Source organism: Orbicella faveolata, unplaced genomic scaffold (genome assembly GCF_042242905.1).
Source record: "Orbicella faveolata isolate gen_17 unplaced genomic scaffold, um_ofav_v1 contig_48, whole genome shotgun sequence".
Classification (NCBI taxonomy): Eukaryota; Metazoa; Cnidaria; class Anthozoa; order Scleractinia; family Merulinidae; genus Orbicella; species Orbicella faveolata.
In genome coordinates this window covers 4926105-4948543 of record NW_028301578.1, presented here as the reverse complement: position 1 = coordinate 4948543, position 22439 = coordinate 4926105, and the positions used below count along the sequence as shown (strand labels likewise).

At 38.2% G+C, this 22439-nt stretch overlaps 1 protein-coding gene and 1 long non-coding RNA gene across 2 annotated transcripts; both read right to left on the bottom strand.

Moving 5' to 3' along the window:
- Nucleotides 1-2574: 2574 nt before the first annotated feature.
- LOC110039915 (uncharacterized) lies at nucleotides 2575-8813 on the bottom strand. The gene is made up of 3 exons (XR_016204482.1): nucleotides 8607-8813; nucleotides 7948-8017; nucleotides 2575-4150 (listed from the first exon to the last, which is right to left on the bottom strand). It is a non-coding gene; the product is annotated as an uncharacterized LOC110039915 (long non-coding RNA).
- Nucleotides 8814-11194: 2381 nt separating this feature from the next.
- LOC149096107 (uncharacterized) lies at nucleotides 11195-22237 on the bottom strand. Its single transcript, XM_089281007.1, has 7 exons — nucleotides 22115-22237; nucleotides 20805-21063; nucleotides 16620-16701; nucleotides 15792-15869; nucleotides 15207-15301; nucleotides 14503-14614; nucleotides 11195-12231 (listed from the first exon to the last, which is right to left on the bottom strand). The coding sequence occupies exons 1-7, from the start codon at nucleotides 22200-22202 to the stop codon at nucleotides 12118-12120; spliced, it is 828 nt and encodes a 275-aa protein (XP_089137133.1). The 5' UTR covers nucleotides 22203-22237; the 3' UTR covers nucleotides 11195-12117.
- Between the last annotated feature and the right edge of the window lie 202 nt (nucleotides 22238-22439).

The window sequence follows — 22439 nt, the reverse complement described above, 5'->3', positions numbered from 1 at the left end:
TTCTTAACCTACTTTATACATAAAACCAGAGCTAGCTAGCTAAGAATTGGCAAGGTTAGGGTCCAATATTCACGATTTGCAACAAATCATGATAAATTGCTCCAAGGAGGTGGTTTTTTTGTTTATATGAAATTAAGAGAAATTTTAATGTTGAATGACGTCGTCGAATTAGTCCATTTACAATTTTGTCAGCTTCATGGTGAGGAAATATTTTGCGACATTCTTGGCACAAAAATAAAACTGGAACAAAAATGTATGTTATGAAAGTGTTTAAATATGAACGAAATAGATTCGGAGTGGTCAGCGATTTTCTTTTTTAACTTTTCTTTTTTGTCAGTCTTTCGTTTTGTCAGTTAGGGCAACAGTCTGCGTGATTTCGTCGCTGATTTCTTAAAAGCTTCTGTCCTAGGAAATGCTGATCAGGTCTTAGTGAGCCTCTCAATTCTTGCAACTAAAAGCTCAGTGACTTCTTGTGTCAAAAGAAAAACGATATTTAACAATTATTCCACGAGCGCGCGTTGGAAATGGGCTGGTAAATAGCCAACAAGGCGTGTAGCGCCGAGTTGGCTATAACCATCTCGTATCCAACAAGCGCGAGTGGAATAATTGTTTTATCAAAAACGCCCCCAAAATATAGAAAACTAAAATAAAATAAAAACGCCCCAAAAAGTCACGCGTACGCCTGCCATATTCGTACAGCATAAAGCATGGTCTGAGAACATTCGTAGAGCATGGTATAATGGCTAAACCAATGAAAACTCTCGAATTGCATTATCCAATGATGTAGTTTTTAGTGACAGTTATTTCCAGCAATCTGGGGGACTTGATCTTTTGAGCAAGAAGGGGTTGAAAATAGTTCAGATTGGTTCTCGTTCGTTAAAAAAAAACGTGTTATGTTTTCAGGTTTTTTCGCGATCACAGTCTACTTGGGTTGAATGTGGTGAAAGGCCTTCTCTGAAAATTGAGAATCTTGGTTTACTTTAATTATGTGTCCATCTTAGTTACGTTCTCGGTTTCGTTTTTGTTTGTTTGTATTGTTTTTTTTTTTGGGGGGGGGGGGAGGATGTACTTTCATTAAGCCTCGTCTACACGAGCAATTTTTATGTGACAAATATTTTTGACCGAGTAGATGGCAGTCATGGCACAGCAAATATTTGCCAACAGTTCAGCGCTAGTAATGACTGGACCACAGACACGCAGAAACAAGGCGGTACTGCTTAGTTGCCCCCGAAAAATTTGGTGCTTACAAACATAGTTGCCACATTTTATAAGACGAGTCGTCTACAGGAGTTAAATAAAAGCTAACACGCCAGCTTTTCAGCAATATATTTATCACATAAAAATTGTCCAATTTTCCTCATCCACACGATCAAATAAGAATTATCGCAGAAAAATTGACACATGAAAATCGCCTGTGTACACGAAGCTTTACTCTACAGTAAATTTTGATTGATTGTGAAAAATGATATCTTATCTGCCATTTTCGCGCACCGTTCGAAGACTTTGCTCTGAAATGTCGCAAATTTCAGACACCACTGACAGTTCCATAGAGAAGTCAAGTCTAAAGACATGCATGGCAATCTGCATGATCTCTTGTTATTATTAATGTTACTGTAAACGACAACTTTGAAGGTAAGCCGTTTATTGTAGAAGTGCCAATGACGTCAGACGCAGGTTCAATATTTATATAAGAAGGGTGAGTGATTCCTAGAAAATCGCCGCTAGGAAACTTTCAATCCAATGACGACCTCGAACGTAAAACTCGCTTTGGTGCGTTTCGCCCCTCTCGGAAACTAGGGTTTTTTTGGGGGGAAAGGCCCTCAAATGTAGGATTTGTGTTTTTTACCAGTGTGTGTCAAGTTAAGCTAATCCTTGTGAACGAGGAAGTCAGTTCCTACCACTAAAACAGCAAGTTAATACAGGAAATATGATCCAGTGTCTCGTAGCTGTCAAAAACACTTGATTGTCCGGCACATCTCGGGCTCAGGGAATTTCTGATTTTACCATCCTTCGCTCCCATTAAACTCAGAGAATCTGGGTTCCGGAATTCATTTGCAAACCGCGCTTACTTGGCGCAACATATCGCACAACATTTTATAAGTGCTGAGTAAACGTAGTTTCAAGTTTACGCAAGTTAAAAACTTGTATCTACTTGCGACTCCGTTTGGCTACACTGCGCCAAAGCGAAACTATCCTAGAGCAGAAAGCTAGGCAGCATTTTACGTAACATTGCAAACGCGGAAAGCAAGTGCTTACGTAATAAAATTAGCGACAGTAGCGGCGTGAATAGACGGGAATAAATCCTGACAGCTGTTAAATAATTTTGTTTTCAGACAAGAAAACATTAAAAGAAAGAAAAAAGCTACTTATACAGATCGTCGTGTTTGGGTTGGAGACTTGATAGGCATAATGCGCGAAATGGCTGATAGTCGGTTATGCTGCGCAATTGTGCACAATTTTATTGCTGCTGCAGTCGTTGCCAGCAATGTTATGACTAGAGAGTCTAGACTAGGCTGCAAAATTACGGAGGCATACAATTTTGCGCTAAACAAGGGAAGGACACACGGTGAAAATGAGACATCAAATGCAATGTTTAATACTGCGTTGATAGCAAGGTCATCCCGAGATGTAAAGAATGGGAACACGCATATAAAAAAAAATCCAGTGAGGCAAATCGTAAACAAACCAATGAGCGCGCGCAATGTATTTTGGAGACATTCCAACAGCGTTATTAAAACGCGCGTGGTACGATTAATTAAAGCCGGAATGAGAACGTTACGTAATAAGAATTATCATTTTATTGACAATTTTGGGGGTGGAAGTATGGGGATTTAGATCTCGGGTTCTTGGAATATTGACGATTTACAGTCAAACCCCTTTTAAGCCGCCACCTATTTAACGGCCACCCCTATTAAGCGGCCAGTTATCAAAGTCCCGATGGGGGCTTTTCTATTGTTTTCACTTCTATTAAGCGGCCAGCCCCCTTTAAGCGGCCACTAATCATTTTCCCGAGGGTGGCCGTTTAATAGGGATTGAACTGTATTTCAAATGACTCAGCTGGAAATTTTATTGAGTGCAAGTCAGACCTGAATAGTGGAAAAAAACTGACCTGTTTGGAGATACAGTTCAACCCCTATTATGGCCACCCTAGGGGAAATGGATAGTGGCCGCTTAAAGAGGGCTGGCCGCTTAATAGTGGTAAAACTCCCATCGGGACTTTGATAACTGGCCGCTTAATAGCCGGCCGGGGGTGGCCGTTTAATTGGGGTTTGACTGAAGCTGTCGATAGGGGAAAGCCAAGTTGCCGTAAATTCTCGTTTGTTTTTTGTTTTTTGTTTTTTTGTTTTTTGTTTTTGATATTGTAATCTTTCGCCGAAATGGTTACCACATGATCCTTCTCACTGGTATGACTGAGTAAAATTGATCAACCCATGCGTAACCACATAATAGTACAGAAATATCATATTCTTTTCGGCGTTTCGTTTGTTACATAACGTTTTTTCAGACTGAAAATAGATAAGAGGATAAAAACGTAAATATTCAATGTCACAAGCTGCTTGACAATGACAATGTATTGCTTTTGTTGTAGAATTTGTTTTGGACCATGCACAAAAAGAAATTGTGAAAAACTTTGAGGGTGCGACAAGCCGCTTATTAAACGTTAAATAATTCTTAGTATAGTTTATGTTTTTTATGTAAATAACATTAAATTTCGATCCCCAGGCAGTTTTAATTTGTCAAGGTGGGCGCATTGAACATTTAACCTATACGCAATGCTTCTTTGTTGAATATTTTACTGGCTAAAAACGTTTAGATATAGAAGGCCTTTTGAATAAAAAAAAAAAAAACTCTCTTCCTTTAGGCGTTATTGCCTCCCTCACTTTTTTGTGACGAATTCCAAGTGACTCGCTTTTCCAATAAAAAGAACGCTAGTTTCTCGAAAGTCTAAAAATGATTTATTTATAGTGTACCAAGAACTAAGACGCTATCTCCGTAAATAATATTCTGCACATCCCCGTAAACTTATTATTATTTTTACAAAAGGTAAACACAACAAAAACGTTGGAGTGCCGCTGGCAAAAAGCCACACATTAGCGTCCAGTCGCACATAATCTCCAAATGAATTGTTCTTGGCAGAAACACCGCTTTTCTGTAAAGAAGTGAAAACTAAATATTCTAACATCGTTTACGTTTACATGAAGAGAGCCAAAACACAATTTCGAGTCATTACGAGAACTATAAATTTTAATAACCAGGGCTAGTTTTTTCCAAATCACTCGGCAATTCTACCTTTTTGGGTTTTATTTATTTCACAGTGTGAATCAGAATTTCTTAATTGCACTTTGGAGGATAAAAGAGTGGTCAAGATATATATTTCATGCTGTCTTACAGTTTTTGAATTTAAATTTCACAAATATTACTAACGTATGAGTTTATGCTACTATGGATAGTCTTTTAATCCGACCACAAAATTCGCCATGGTGTGTGACAACATCTGGCGGCCTTAAAGGGATAAGCGATAAGTCTTAGAAGCACTTCGACCATACGAAGGGAACCGGGAGATGTCTTCGTTGTGAGTGTGTGTTTGTCAGGGGAGGGGGGAGGGGTAAGGGGGGGAAGGCAGAGTACCTGTTCAAAACCTAAAGAAAGGTACATCTGATCCACACACGGCAAAGTGTGTGAGTGTGTGTGTGTTTTTTTTACGCTGTATTGCATCAAGTGTTTCTGTCGCCTGGAAATAAAGCAATATACTGACGAATATTTAAACGGTCACCAAAGCTTTGCACGCTTGCAAAGTTTCTCGCCCCGCCCACTGAAATGAAAGAAAGGCGTTTTGTAAATTCCCTTAATTTTCAAGTAACTGGGCAGAACCTAAGGGAACAAAATCGTTAAAAAGCACAGCTTTGCTTGAGAGATCTTCATCGGTTGAAATCGCTTGCTTCAATATTTTTTTCGTACGCCATATTCCCTCACTGGTTCTAAAACTGCCCACAGGTGGTTGTATTGAGCTAGGCATGGCATGGCATATGACGCAAACTCTTCAAAACTGCAGTTCCAATACGACATTATCTTCTAAATTTGTTTAAGAGTGGAGGTATGATTAATATTGAAATTCTATTATTCCAAAACCGAACAGCATCTGAGAACTGTCTCTTCTCGAGCCTTTGTTTGAGAGGGGTACTTCGGAACAAGTGGTGCCCTGCCCAAAACTGTGCTGCTTTCTATCGCATTTTTATGCGTGTTACAAATAAATTGTTCAAAATTTAAAGACTAATTTCTTTTGTATGACTATAACTTCACCAGTTTCAGCATGAGGGGAAGTTAATGAACCAAGCGAAGGTAGAAGGTGGATGATGATCAAGTCCTGAGTAAGTCCCATTTGTTTTCATCTACATCCTATTCAAGTTGTACTTTCTTGACCGGGTACGACTCGTGCAAAATATCTGCTGCTGCACGATTCATGCAGTCCCTCAGCTTGGGTGGCGTAACATTTCTATTTTGGGAGTCTCAAGAGGCTATCAACAAATTTTCGTCTTACACTGGGCAGCGCTACGCACCCGTGATAGAAAGACTACCCATTTATCAGCTAGGACGTCAGAAACGCGTGTTTGCCATAAGCCGTAGTGTTGTGGCCCTGAATTTCGCATCAAAACAGAATGCCGTGAGAACCATGTGAAATGTCCAAGTTATGTTTTGGTTATTGTACGCAAGCCGAGACATGTTGATTTAATGGTTTGTTTATAGAGTAAAGTTCCGTGCAGAAGCACACGGCCGCACGCGCGAATGATCATTAGGCCACGTGGGATTCTCCCACGCGGCAAATGGTTGATGCTTTTTTTGAAGTTATAGCACGACGCCATTGCAGACCATCTTACATAACTGCTAATTCTTTGCATCACTGCAAATATTTAATCACTTTTTAATGAGAAGACACTTTCTTTTTGCACGCCACGAAGCCAATACTGTTAAATGCTGGCGTCACCTCTTATATTGTTACAACTTTTTCCGAACTTGTTTCATCAATGGTCCTGCAAGAAGCAATCTACAGCGCCAAAAGGCAGGCCTGATCCGGGGCCTGAACCCGGAGCCGTCTCGAGAGGAAGTTGAAGTTGGAAATCTCAAGGCCTCCACAACATTGTTCTGCATAACGTTTGGTCGCATTTTTGGCCTTTTTTAAGGACCACTCAACAACATTGCCTCAAGGATTCGGAAGAATCATCAGGTCAAGGTCGACAAATGGTCAAGTCAGAGCACACGAGCACGTCACACACATTTTTCACGTGTTAACCATGTGAGCGCGTGACAAATTGTTGTGCTGTTCCACGCGGGTAAACGCGCGTGAATTTTAGAGGGTGTGTTTTTTTTTACAATTACATGTGAAAAATAAACTTTTTCTACATACCCAAAACCTGCAGTCCATATAGTTACCCTATTCCATTTTACCCCCCCCCCCCCCCCCCAAAAAAAATTGTAAATTGTGCGAAAAATAACTAGACAGTGAAAAGCAATTATTTATCTCGGTTTCTTCGCGATAACATATATCGTAATATACATTGCCGAGTTGGATATGCCATCGCCACAATTACAGAAGTTTTCAATTCGTCGAACTTCGTTTGAACTTTTTTTTGAACACAAGTTTCTGCATTTAATCGAACGAAATTACTTTGCACAGACAAATGACACGCGAACCAAACAAATTTTATCTCGTTTTGCGGGTTGTCTGTCACGTCGTGTAAACATGAACACCAAATCATGGCAGTCAAAAAGCCAGAGACTAGCGATCCAAGAGATAAGAATAAACCTTGAACGATAATCAAGAATATTCCCGTCTCCAGCAATGTCACTTTGTACCCCCTATGCATTTCATGTTGTTTCGCGCGGTGGGAATATCGCGACTTTCTTTAGTCACGCAATGTTAACCGACAAATTTGCATACGTGCAATAGTCCGTAGTGGAAAAACATTTAATTAAGAAGGAGATGAAGACGCCGATTTAAGGAAAATGAGGTTTTCTCTACGCTTTGGTCGATGATATTCAAATTAGCCTAACAAAAGCGTGAATGTAGAATAAAATCGTTGCGGTTTGCCAGCGAAGGTGTCGGGAATATTGAACGTACATCGCACGCGAAGCGCGTACTATTGATTGAAACAAAAAGTAGCAAAGCAAACTAAGGCAATATTAACAACATGCGAAAAAACAAGGGAGAAAAACTAATATACGAAGTTATGGTTTTAACAGAGAAGTACAATATTGTCAAAGAGTGATTCAGTTCGTATTATCTGCATTTCAGCCTCTTTGTCTGGCTCCGGTTAACAGAACGTCGACATGCAATTGATTCCTATTTTTAATTACAAAACCACCTAAACAGAAGGTTGGAACTATAAACCTTTCATGAACTGAATTTTTTCAGGCCAGAAGCTAGAATGTTCTGAACATGAACGACGTCTTTTGTTTGGAAAGTTTAAATACGATTACTTGGCCCCCTACTAATCGTGTGTGTTTTTTTCAAGCTATCTTCCCAAGACAATCACGATTTGTGGCAGGTCACGCAACGTTAACCGGCGTATTTGCATAAAGGTTGATGTACTGCAAATGTTTCTAAACAGAAGACGAGAAGTGAGCGCTAATCAATATGAATTCAAGTACAGTGAGCTTTTTGAAAGTTTTGTGTCAACAGTATTCAAATAAAGTTAAATTGCTCGATGTGGTAGTAAATTAATTCACCGCGGGTTCGGTGTGAGCTGAGAAGTCGAACGCGACGACAACGGGCGCAGTGCTTGTAAAAATGTGTGTTGGTTCAGAAAATCTGTGTACGCCATCAAGTAACAGTGAAAGCAAATTCAGATCTTAAGTAAGACCTCAGAGGGAAAATTGAATTGTCAGACACTTTTATTTATGTTATCAGCTGTAAAAAATAGAAAATAAATACAAATTCATTTTACAAACCTGAACTGTCGATGGAACTGCTTCTCGACATAGACCGGTAGGACCCATATGAATGCTGAGTTTTAATGTACTGAAATTAAAGGATCAATACAAATCTCAGAATTACTGAAGAAAATTCTAAGCTTTTTCAGATCTCTGTTATGATTACTGCTTTCGATATTCGTGACATCTGAAGAGATTGTAGTAGTGGGTCTTATTACAATACAATGTTCCTTTCTCATTGATTTGGCAGAAGACTATTTCCCCCGTTTATGACTATTCACAGGAAATTGATCTTAAATGCTGTTCGGCTCTCGGATTCATCAAATCTTGAGTGTTTTCAACCAAGCTTAACCGTTGACGGCTACGATATTTAGCTTAAACAGGTATATAAAACGCCTCTGAAATATTTCTTAGCTTAGAGTTAGAAAAATTAAAATAGCACACAATGCAATTAGGAAAAGATTGAACACCCGGAATTTCGACGGCAAAGTAACGGTGCTATATTTTCTTAAAATGCCAATCCATTTTGGAAGCGAGTGAGAGAATGGAATGAACTGGAACGCGAACTTCAAAATCTCTCTGGCTAGCGTGAGCCGGCGTTGTGAAATACCCGATCACATTATTCCTACTCTTCGCCGGATGTCAGTTGGAAATACAGTAAAATCCAAATAACTCACTCTTTTTTTCTCCTCAGGCTCCGGTTTATTCGCCTTGGCTGAGTAGGACTGAATCGCCACCGAATTTTTCCGATTCCACATCGACATCTTGAAAGCAATAATCAACGTCTTCAACAAAGGTCGCAGCGACGAAGCCCTACCGGCATCATGTATATTTCATAGCTGTTTTGAGTTTCAGTTTCCTTTTATAATGCATTATAATGGTTTACCAACCAGCTTCTGTATTGTCTCGTGACGTTGATGTTGCCTTGGTAACTAAGGGCCAGTGCAGTATCTGGGAAGAGGACGAAAAACAGAAACTACTGCGACACGACACAACAATTGAAAAACCTAATATAAGAAGTTCTAAATAGAAGTCATTTATAGTAAGCGATGCGTTTATTGTAGTACAACCTCTCCGCGTGTTGTTTGTCTTGTTTAATTCTGAATACTGTGGGATTAGGGGGGGACCCGATTTCTGTCCAAGGGTGCTATATATTTGTAATTTCCTGTCCTAAAACGTTGTTTCCAATTTTCAACATTGACCCTAGCACCAGTACGGTCGAAATAAGTTATGTAAGAGGCTATCGCCAAGCTACTTGTAGACAAGTTAAATATCGTGAACTTTGAAGCCATTTAGATATTAAGTCAGTTGTGCAATCGTTGAGGCGTAGGTTATTGTAGACAAGACAAATCTTGTTGAGTCTAGCTCAATCGGGCGAGTAAAGGGCGAATAATCATATTCGCTCTTGAGTGATTGAGCTGCTTGTAAAAGATCACGAGATGATTTTCCCACCAAATTTTAAACTACGAGCCATTTTCTGTAAATAATTATGTTGCAAGTTCAAGAATGCAGGTACCTATAAAGCTCGAGCAGACTTCTCGTAACAACCACTCAGGTAATAAAACCAATATTAATAATTCAACATTCTAAAATCCTTTCAGAGATGGGGTTTTAAGATCAACATAATTTACGACCGCAAATGATATTGCGCTCCAGATTAATTCTACCGCATGCCCAGCAGCCGAGAAGTCTGCGAGCCATAATTTTTCTTGGGGATTAAGTCAAGATTACAGAAAATCATAGACACCCTTTACAGCTGACGTTCTGATTTCGCCATAAGGGGTGCGCTATCAGCCTTGTTGGCGGAATTGCTTTCATTTTCAGGAAACGAAAATATTAGAATGTCGAATATTGGTCTTAAAGTCGCAGCTAATAGAAAAAAGGTCACTGTTGATAACAAACCTCTGAAAGATTGCACGTCACAGTAAATTGGTCTTTTAAACACTCGAATTCTAAAAGGAATTGCTTTACTGTTGTTGCACCTAAATCATTTTAATCATTTGTTTAGTTTGTTTGGTACAAAATAACAATAAATAAAATTAAAGGGAACAGCTATACAGAAAAAAGCCTAGAGAAACTAAAACCAGAAAAAAAATTATTTATTTATAACTATCATCGGCGCATGGATCACCACTTTTCTTTTGCTATAAGACTAAACAACAGCAAGGAGAAAATACCATGAAAATGTCGTGCAATTTCGATAAGCTTCCACCACCCCCTCCAAAAAACTACTAAAAGATTCCCAAAAGCCTCTCCTCAAATTAGACTTTGACGCAGAAATCCCTCTGATAGTATGCCCTCCCGAAAATAATAATAAGCCCTCTAAAATAAGCTCATTTAAAAAGACCTTTAAACAAAAATAAGCCGAATACTCACCACCGGAATTTTATTGTAAATCACAAACGAGGCCGATTCTGTGAGAAAAAAATCCGAGGGGTGGGGCGGAGGGGGGGAGGTACCATACAAAGTGCTATACCGGGGAGACTCCACCCCGAGGTCCAACTCCTTAGCCTGTTGTATACCATTTTGACAGAAAAGGTACCCACTCCGTACACATTTCACAAACTTTCATAACTAGACCGTGTTATGAATAAATCGCCCAAAAGAAAGTCTTCTTGTCATTTATAGATAAAACAGTACAGCCATAAGGTGCGTTTGTTCGAAACATTTGATTAAACAAACGCCCTTTAAAATAACCAGATGACAGATTTCCCTACCTTTTCATATACCTCAACTTGTGAAATCTCTACCCTTTTATGTAGGTGAAGCCAGAAAAAGGTACCCCTTTCTGGCGTAGCTTCCCCGTATTATTTATAGAGGCGGCCCCCCCCCCCCCCGAGATAAAATTCAAAGTCTGTCGGGTGTCTGCAAGAATTACCTCTGCAGTCAGCTAGTGTTCGCCAGCGGACGTTGTTTTTGGGAGCTGACCAAAAAGGTCGCGGTAATACCTAAACGCTACATCGATGGCTAAAAAACTGCATTACAAAGTAATATAACCGTCAATTATCATTTTGAGGACACTCATTATTCGAAATAGTCTACGAGTAGTCCTAGCTTTCATTCCTTGCTACGCATCCTCGATCAAAACATGTTGATCTAGAGGAATTCTCGACTCCATCCAGAGCCTTTGGCTTCTTGAGCGCGACAAAAGGGAGAGCACTGGGGTTGAGAATGCAACACGGCCTCTTGTAAAACGGAAGACTGGGAGCAAGAATGACGCATGTACACCCACGTAATAAACAAATGAGATCACGTACGCGGCACGTTGTCTTTGCTAATTTACTAGAACTGTACACTAATTTACTACAACAGTGAAAAGGTATTGCCTCAATATTGCCTCCCAGTTTGATTTGCATACTTATACAGATTAGTGTCGCTTGTCCTGCGGTCACAGACAGACTTACGTAACACCAACCTCGTTCTCAGGAATTGTCCCTCGAAGTTTGCACCTTGGAAACGAGGTTGACGTAACATGGGGTCATTCCAGTAGGCTGTTTGAAGACTAGTTGATAGACTGTTTTTAGAGAAAAGTTTTCTTTGCTCTCCGTCCTAGCTTGATTACAGAAAGCACGCAATTGAAGCTCCATTTCTGATATTATTCACAATTTGTCACTTTTCAAGGGCTTTCTATCCTTTGAGGAGTTTCTATATTGCAGAGGGAATGTCCATACAGAAAATACTTCAAACTTGACGTCAATGCAAACAACTGGCTGTTTTACGCTTAATTATGTAATTCAATTGTATCATCTTCTTTTCTGTTATCCTTTCTGGTTTCGTGCATGGTAATATTTAAAGAACTTCATTTATCGAGCAAAGTGATTTTGTATCATTTCTCAGTCAAAAACAAAGCTGCAGTTATCTACAAGAAAGCATGCCGGTGCAATATTCACACAGAAACTATTACGAAAAATATCAAACGGAAGCTTATTTCGGGACAGAGTTACGTCTTTTGATTACGTCGAGTTCTTCAATTTATTGCGCATCGTCACTGGAAAAACAGCACACATATCGGCGGAAATCAACTTCAGCACAGCTTCTCCAGCCGGTTTTCCGTCATGAAGTCAGAGAGTTTCTCAGTTTCTTCGACCGCACAAGCGACCTGCCTCTTGATCCGGGGGGGAGGGTATACGCGAATCCCGGGAATTTGATTTTGACTGGATTTCTAAGTCGACTCAACTCTGAGTCAGTTCAAATAACGACATTTCGTTTCGGAGAGGCGTCATCTCGCTTATTGTCTCTTTTTGTTTCTTTGCTCTCGGACGATTTCGCCACTCGAGTCGAATGATAATACTTCAATCGTTCCTGCAAACAGCAACAGAAAAAAAGTGAAACATAAGAATAGTTCGGTGGAGCAGCGTACACATGACACATTATGCTATGAATTATATAGTAGCAATACTTAAAATTGTACCGCAATATGCTCTTACAAGGAACATCGTAAAGTGTCGCATGTAACTACCCTCTTTTAGCAAAATTTTCGCAGTCTTTTCCTAGCACTTCTTTCTGAAAATCGACGCTATATAGTAGCTTTACAGCACGTAAGCCTATCCGTCATAATAAATAAAGATGTCAGTCATAATTAAAGAATTGTCTCGTAAGAAATCAGAACAAGGAAAACACTTGCTAGAAACAATGCAATATAACATCAGAACAGGGAAATATAATTTTTCATATTGGGCCATCTTAAACAAATATCAAATCAGTTTGGCACTGGTTACTGTGTTGCTGTTATAATGTTATTTCCATTGCTTACTGATAGCAAGCCAAGGTATACGTTTAAGGGCGCTACATTCCAAACAATAAATTCTACCGCTCCTTTTGGGGCATCGCTAGTTTTTGGGATTGCAATTTCCCGAACCTTACACGTATTAATCTTAGGCAGTAAAAATGAAACAAAAATAACAATTAATCAAGAAGCGAACGTTCGAGGACACTAATTAAAAGAAAATGCGAAGACAATTTTGATGCCGAGGGAGATTATAGTCCGTGATAGAAAAGTCACCAACTGATATTTCATTTATGATAAAGTTTTCCAAGAATCCTTTGTTTCTGTAGACATTTTCCAATGAAACCTTTCAGATTGTAGAAGTTGGTCGCTGGAAGCAAACGTTGACTTTGAACTGCACCCAATCAGATTCCATTCGTTCATTGGTTAGGTACATTTAAAGCTTTCGGAGATTTTAATTGGTTTAGAGCACGTGAACAGTTAACGCCAAGCTAGCACCTCCCCACGTGTAACGCCCCATATTTGGGAGTATCCCAAATTATAATCAATATAATATTTTTTCTACCGCGCATTTGGCCAAAACACTTGGCCAAAACTAAGGAATATCTGGGAATGTTTCGCAACTTTGTTGCAAATTGAAAGTACTTTTTGTAGTTACTCTGGTCCACTAGCACAATAAACCTAACGGACTTGAGAAACCAAAGCTAAAGCAAGCAACCGATGCTAAGTAATTCGTCAAGCGCGGGAAAATACGCGCACAACAAGTCACGAGCTGCTTTAATTTTCTTTCTTGTGATTGGCCGAAATAAAAAACCAGTATGTTTGTTCTGATTGGACAAAGAACGTTGCACGTGATTTTATTGCGTAAAACCGCTGAAAAAGAGACCAGTAGGTGTAAAACAAAGGCAAACGCAATTATTAAGGCGGTTTCCAATTGAATGAGGTATACCCAAAGAGCAAGGTAGTCAAAAGGGTCAATCACAGCAACAGATAACCACATTATGAAGCTACGTTATGAACTAATAACTAGAACTCAAAGCAAATACATCAGCGCTAGTCACGAGAAAACGCGATTCAACAAGTCACATTGTTCTTCTTTTTTGAATTTGATTGGTCGATAGCATAAGGAGGCGCGAGATTCTAAACCAATCACAGAGTGCACTAGTCTCACTAACACTAATAAAACGTCGCCGCTGATTGGTTGACATGTGTGATTTTAGACCAATTGTAAGTCGTGATAAAGCATAATGGTAAAGCAGACAAAAGCTAGGCAATTTCTAATAACAATATTTTGAGAGGAAGCCACATGAGCCACAGCTGGTTTTTAAGCGGGTCCTTTAGCCTGGCCGAGTTGGAATTTGGAGATGTTGGTTTTCGTGCAGGGAGGAAAACCGGAGAACCCGGAGAAAAACCCTCGGGGCAAGGCGAGAACCAACAACAAACTCAACCCACATATGGCACCGGGGGCCCGTTTCTCGAAGGTCCCGAAACGTTTTTGCACCCGAAAAGCCGTAGCGAAATCTCCAACGTTATGATTACATAGCTGTTTTATTCACGTATACTAAATATGAACAGAGGTTCCCTTCATACAAGAAGTTTCAGGCGTATACACCTCTCTGTTTTTAGATACAGATTAACTAAAAATGGCTTTGCGGACCCGAAAAGTTTCCGTGGCTTTCGAGAAACGGGCCCCAGGCCGGAATCAAACCCGGGTCACGTTGGTGGGAGGCAAGCGCTCTCACCTCTGCGCCATCCCTGCTCTCCTTTCTCCGACACTCAGTTGAAAACGCTCTTATAACACGTTAAAAGCTGTACTAAACTATCCTAAACTACAGTTTCATTCTTACCAATTCTTGGTTTGCTCTGTAAGTTTTTCGCTGCTCTTTGGGCCATTCAGTTAAAAGTTTTCGCTCAACCTCAAGTTCAAGCTTTTGTTCATCCGTCAAAGGTGCGGCTAACCTAAATCAAAAGCCAGTTTCAGTTGCTACATCAACCACAAGTCAAAGCAAAGCCAAATATTTTCAAGTCCTCAATTCTCCACTCTGAGTTCTATACATTTTCTTTCTAAAGAGAATTTCATAGTACTTGAAAACAAGAGTACACTCTTCCTGGGGTGATCTTCGTTTAATTAGTCTTAAATCTGAAAGTTAATTTTAATCTAAACTGCTCAAGACTATCTTTACTCTCTCATTTTCCTCTTGAAAGTGAAGTGTCAATGCATGCTTGCAATTCAGCATTTCTTCTAGTTATCTCGCCTCAAACACATACTTATACTCGTAGGTCCGGTCTAAGCATTTCACCATTATCAGGTTGAACGATTGCCCCTGTCATGCCACCACTCTAGATTTTAACCAAGCTAAATGTACAGTCGCACTTATATCATCATTTGAATTCAACATTATGATACCTTGACGTTTGAACCGGGCCTTACCTTAAAATTTTAACCCAAAAGCCAATTTGCCGCAAGCATATAAGACAAAGAAAAACATAAATACATGTGATACATTTTAAGTCATAAAAACCATGAATCATAAGGATTGAAACAACTTACAGTATTGCCAAGGGCTTGACTTGTAACATATTACTCAACGCAGTGACTGTCCACACCTTAGCATCTTTTGCGCGTAGTTCTCTTACTTCCTGAACCTGAAACATGTAAGTACAACAAAACATGTTGGCACAATACAACTCGAAAGTGTGAACTACAGAAAGATACAGAACTATGCATTTATAAATTTACACCAACAGGGGATGAGCAGTAAAATCATCACGTGAAAGTGCTGCTCAGTAGCTTTTACTTGAATGGTCACACACTAGGATTTCATCTGTGGACTTCACAGTTAGAACCACCTTGTGCAACATAATAAACTGTACCACATGAAAGTACTGCTCAATAGCTTTCATTTAAATGGTCACACACTAGGGTTACATCCACAGACTTAAAAGCTAGAACCACCTTGTACAGCATAATAAACAGTGCCACATGAAAGTACTTCTCAAAGCTTGTATTTGATTGGCCACAAACTAGGGTTTCCTCTACAGAGTTGGAAACTAGAACTAACTCGTGTACCATAATAATAATAAGTAACACACGAAAGTACTGCTCAATAGCTTTCATTTACATGTTTGTAGTTACCTCTTTTTTGGTTAATTTATCCTTGAAACTGTTCATATAATCTGTATCATGCTGCCACCATATATGATAACCAGGATCCTGTGAGACATTTACAGTGAAAGAAGTCCATTAAAAGTACTCTGCTCATAATAGTGTTGTTTTCTCTTCATTTGAATTGATCTAAGAATGTCTACAGGTGACAATACAAATACAAATTCATTGTTTTGAATAAATTACATTATGTGCAAAAAATTTCTGACATTTTATTTCAAACGTTTAATTTTCAGACACTTTTCATCTCATTTCAGACAAATTCCAGACAAAAATTTTGCACACTTTGCTGAAACACAGTTAAAGTAAATTTGTGTCTAGATACAAAAACACAAATTAGACTGAAACAACGTCTATGAAAATGATAGTTTTACTGCAACTCAAGGTTTTACAAATATATGTATACACCGACCAGAAAATAACACAAATCCTATCAAGCCGTTACACCTGTCAAGTAATGTCTCAACTAGAGATTGCTCCCTAAAGCCTGGCATAAGGGAAACAAAGAGCTTTGGACCTACTTCCAAGTTTTAAACTGTACTGTAAATATTTGGGACACTTTAAAATTTTAGATGGTTTTATTTTTAGGACATTTTTTGTCTGAAATTAAAATCATCCAAAATATTTTGCTCATAATGTACTGAGCACAAGATAGATTTTCAGTTTTTTTGTTAAAACAAATTGTGTTTATTAATTATAATCAATTGATTAATTGATGAATTAATATTTATACATACAATTTAATTTAGAAGTACAAGTCACGTTGTCAGAGAAAGGATTTATTTAGATATCTGATACCTTAGTAAACTGCAGAGGAAAGGGTTTGGCTGGATGATAACATACAAACATAGTTTGATCTGCTGACATAGTAATCTTGGGTCTGAAAGAAATATATAGAGGATATTACACGGTGGCTCAAAGATATGAATTTTATGTTCTCATGGCAAGAACAATATCTCACTTGTTCGCTTCGCTCACTCGTGAGATATTGTTCTTGCCACGAGAACATAAAATTCATATCTTTGAGCCAACGTGTAATGTTCTTTTTGTTATATGGAGAAACCAATTCAACAAAAGCAAAAGGCGGGAATCGTGACTTCATTGAACGATACGACACTCACAAAGGTGACATACGGAAAATACGCCACTCGGGTCCCAGATGAAGTGGCGTATGGAATCTACGAGTGGTTTAGTTCCCAGTAAAACACTCTTCTCCATATAATAAATAGTTATATCCTACAATCAGGAATGTCTAAATTCTGTTACAACTGTAGAGATCACACATGTAGGAGCCAGGTGGCCCTTTTGATGCTTACTCTTAACCATAACATGAAGTGACTAGGGGTTTTAAACTCGTGAAAATGCACAAGGCATAGAAACAGGTTTTTGTGGGGACCTCGATATGTAAAATGTGTCACTTACTTACCCATACTGTTCATAAAACCATTTGTAATAATTAGAAATATTAAGCATGACGTTACATCAAACAGCAAAGGGCAAAAATGAAACTTTTGCCGTCTGTCTTCAGCTGTCTGTACAGTAGAGTGAAAATATTTGTATTTGTAGTGAATAGTAGAAGACATTTTTCTATTTTTGTGTGATTTATTTAAGGATTACAAGAAAAGAATAAAAAATCAGACATAATCTTTGCCATTTGCCGTCTGCTGTAAATGTCATGCTTAAACTCTCTAAATATTATTAGTTGGCGAACTTCAACAGCATTCAAGCCTGATGCCATATTGGAAGAGTAACTGCACGGTCAGCATGAGCCTCATTATTCTTACTCATCTTGGGCACGATGCTAGTCACAGGTTATCCCTCTTCCTCATCTCCCAATTAATATGTCAAGTTTATTAGTTGCTTCAGTACAGAAACATGGATGAACTCTCACTGGCAGTTTGGACCACTTTGGCCCAACAGAAGATTTACTTCATATCATGTTAGAGAGTCCATCTTGACTTCACGATGTCCCACATGAGGACATCTAGGCTTGCTACTGCATTCTAAAAGTGTCTTTTTCATATTACATCTGTTCCATATCCAGTGATTTTTAAACCAAGTTCATAGAATTTAAAATAAATAGTGAGAAGGCTGCATGATGCCTTGTGGGCCAAAAGGATAATGCATATTCAGTATATAACAAGAGAACCAACTCAATCAAGAAGCCTTTACTCTAGCAGGTTCAAAGAGAGATTAATAAAATGAAGTTGTAGTGCAATTCTAATGCTTCAAACAAAAATTGGTTCCAAAAAGCGAGTAGTCTGAGAAATCAGGGGATAAAAATACAGTGTTCGACCCAGGTGAGGGAAACAACTTATCATGACTTACATTTATAACTTATTAGTTATCACGGGAAATGAAAAATTGGGATTCCATTGTCGTTTTACAAGCAGCAGGATTTATCTATAGACTGGAAGGGCATAACAACTGTAGGGGTGCATGGAATAAAGGACTAGGTAACGTTTGGAAAATTCTGAGGCAGCCAGGATTGAAATACCTACAGTAGCAGCAATTTTCACAGTTTACTCTGGTTTTAGCTATTGTCTCAAAAGAACTACAAGTAATTACTACTAGTTCTCAACCCTCCAAGTTAACTTTTTTCCTTAGTGGCCATTTGGCCACTGACTGTTCAGGTTTGGCCGCCAGTGAAAAATTTTAGTCGCCAAAATATATGCACAAATTAATAATTAATTAATAATAAATAATAATCTTATTATTATCTAACATTTTCCTTGAACCACCAAGTAAATTAAAGTCCCGTTCAGTGAAAGAACTACCTAATGTTGATTCAAATATGCTTTTATTGGAATGATTGATGATCAAATGAAATAGTTTCTGATCACAATGAAAAACTACTATATTATTGCAGCAGTGTTGTGAGTTGATCATAGTTCTCATTCAGTCATTTTAAATTGATTGGCTTTCACTTTCAATAAATCTTTTACAATGGTTATAATAGTGCAAATGTACATGCCTTCAAATAGCTCCATCGATTTACAAGTTACACCACAAATATAAAAAACCAAAGGTTCAGACTACCTTCATTATAAACTCTTGCTTAAGTTTTTAATATTTTATAATCACACTTAAATGGTAACTTAGGAATGACTTAAGCACTCCAAACAATTCAAACTTTCATGATATGAAATAAAGTTTTTTTTGTTTTAAATCTATACTAGTGACACATATTTACAAGTCTGCAGCCAGCACACAGAAATCCATATTTCTGCATTAAAACTTAGAAACCACATGTGATATGGACTCCAGATTGAAGAAATGGTCTTCTTGATCTTTTTGAGGATTTTAACCATTCCTTCACTGCTGGCGCTGGTTGTGAAATCAACCATCAAAAAGCGTGAGCATGTATGAATGAAATGTATGTTTACCACCATTTTTCCCGCGAAAATATTCGATGAAAATTAAGAAAAAAAGTCGCTTCACAAAACACAGAAATATTTGTGTATATCATTTATAATTCACACAACAGGAGCAGTGCAAACGACACAGATTATACCAAGTTAAAATAAGATGGCCTCATTCGCAGCTGAATGGCAGAAAGTTTTCCAATGTTTATCAAGGCGGCATCAAATTCTTGCTGAGACCATAAAGTGAACAGTATTTTTACCTTATCGCTTATGATCTTTTTTAAATGTTCAACCTCGTTTTCTGCTTGAATAAGCAAACGATATAAAACTTCATCTGAAAATTAAAGACTGTATTGAAATGGACAGAAAAGTTCACGCTCAAATTGTTTGTCGTTTTGAATTTAATATGCGAACCGCGGAACACGAATACTCAACACGAAAATACTTTCACAAGTTTTAGGGCAATCACTAAGACGGATATTTTTTATTGATGAAATCTTTGACAATTTAAAAATAAACCCAGGTTCGGTCACACAAGTGAAATTTATTTACAACTGCGAGCCGCTTTTCATCACAGTTTTTTTTATTTATAGAATCCCCCGTGCTTGTGCTATCAAGTTTGCTGTAAAGTCAGGTATTTTCGTGTCCACTGAAACAAAATACGTTTCTCAAATACATCTGGATGTTTCTCAAATATATTGTGGATCCTGTCACCGTCGAGCTTTCCAAACTTTTGCAATTCCTCTTCTTTTCGATGGCAAATGATCGGATTGCGTGCGTTGTCTCACGCTTCCGGGTAAAATTGTGACGTGCCAAAGTTCAGTCGAGTGGAACGAATTTCGTCGTGTCCCAAGCTCAACTGAATGCAATTCCTTGATCTTTGTTTACCATGTAACAATTCATTTTATTCAGTCTCCATTTCTGTTGGTTAAAATCCCACAACAACTAGCTTTGCAAAGTGAATTCTTAATGCTCAGAATGTTTTTCGTTTCGCTCCGGATGATAGTCCGCTCAAGCTCCTGACGCATAGGTCACATTAATTTTAGTCGCTGAGCTGGCGACTTGCGTTCTAATTTAGTCGCCAGCTCCAAATTCTAGTCGCCATGGCGACGAAAATGGTCGCAACTTGGAGGGTTGGTTCTTTTTAGACAATAATGAAGACAAGAGTAAACTGTATTAATTACTGGCAGGTGTTTCAATGCTGGTTACCTCAGCGTTTTCCAAAAGTCACTTAGGGCTTTATTCTAATCACCCCTTCAACTGTTCAGTGGTGATATTACAAATATTACAGGCCTGAATTAGTCCCTAGGTTTCCCTAGGTTTGAATCAATTCCTGGAATTTTTCCCAGCAAAGATGTCATTAATAGCTGAATTTGTTTTCAGCTTGAAATATTCCAAACCAGTTAGGCATTTATTCTCCCTTGTTTCATATCAATCATACTAATCCAAAACAAAGGGAAACAGACATCAAACTGGTTTAAATAATAATAATAATAATAATAATAATAATAATAATAATAATAATAATAATAATAATAATAAAAATTAAACAAGACCAAAGACTCCACATTATGATACTATAGCAGAAAGATTTCAACATAATATCATTCAAACATACTTTTCAATCTGACTGTCATATGCCGTGTTGTATGCTGGAGGTGTGCCAGTCTTTGTTGTAGTATACAAATTGACTTCCGTGGGGTCATTTGCCAGGTTAAATTCTGCTTCAATCTGTCTATCTGATTTTGGTTTCTCCATTTCCATTAAATCTTTTCTCCTTCTCTGCCCAGCCCTTGCCCATGCAGGGACACCAACCGTGTGGGGTGTCTTCTTAAGGCAAACTTGAGTTGTTGAAAGGTTACAAGCCAGAACTGCCCCTGTTAATGGATGAAAATACTCCTGCTAGCAATGATACTCTTTTCATTTACAAAACTCTATTTAAAAACATGTATATTTGCAAGATTAAAATGTTTAAGTCTTCACACAAGGAACTTCTTGAGTTGAGTACTTAACCAAACACTTTTCATAAGTAAATAAGAGGATAACAGTTGGCTTGATAGCTCAGCTGGAAGAGCACTGCACTGGTATTGCAGAGGTCATGGGTTCGAATCCTGTTCAAGCCTGAATTTTCTTCACGCTTTAATTTCACAGCTGCTTAAGTTGTGTCTAACTGCGATGATCAATCATATCTTCACGTCTTTCTCTGTAGTTTAAATATATGATCTTTCGTATATTCATTTGTAAGAGGATAACAGTTTTGACTTGTGAAAAAATGATCCTGTTTGCATGTATAAACTCTGCTATCACAACAAACGTAAATGGCCCATATTGCCTAATAATTCAGGAATATGACACTGTTAGTACTCATTAGGGTTTTCTAATACAACCAATTTAATTCTAGAATTTTGTTATAAGTTTAGGGTGCATTTCTTTGGGATGATCTGGACCAGCAACAATGATCACTCAGATCATGGTGCATCAAAAAAATTTATGAATTCTTGCCCAGAGTGGATTCAAAAGTCACTTTGAAGCATCATGATCTGAGTGATCTTGGATTGTTGATCCTGATCAAGATCACCCCAAAGAAACCCACCTTTAGTTTTGTTGATAAGCCTAGACTATACTAATTAAAACTTATTGGTAATCAATAACAATCATAAATCATAACAATCGTTTCTATCACTTTTTTTCTTGGTTACGAATACCAATTATATTGTATCATTTTTTTTTCATTATTCTGTTTCTCAGCATACATTTCACAATTAACACCATCAATTAAACACCCCTGGCGGTGGCAACCACCACAGTTACAAAGATCTACCACAAGCTACGTTTTATGCAACTAAAGATCCTACGCTAACGATTTGAAAGATCCAAAATGACGAAGCAAATAAACAATTAAAAAAGCAACAAATTCCTGCAATATACCTTTCAATCCATTGGATTCCCTGGAATATTGACAAATTCTAGCCGAGAAACGCAAGTTACCATGATACAAACTTCTGCAGGCAGCCATGTTGGATTTGAGTATAGAGGGCGGTTACCTAGCTATGGTAAAAGGGTGCTTCATACGAGTAGGGTAGGGATAGTTGTCTGTTTGGAATTTACCAATGAACTTCCACTTTACTGACCTAAATTTTTATTCGTGGCATAAATGACATATTTTTTCTCTGCTGTATGGTTATTGGAAATCTTTTTTGCTCAAAAATATCCTTAATTTTTTTTGCATATATATGCAATTTCTGCTACCACC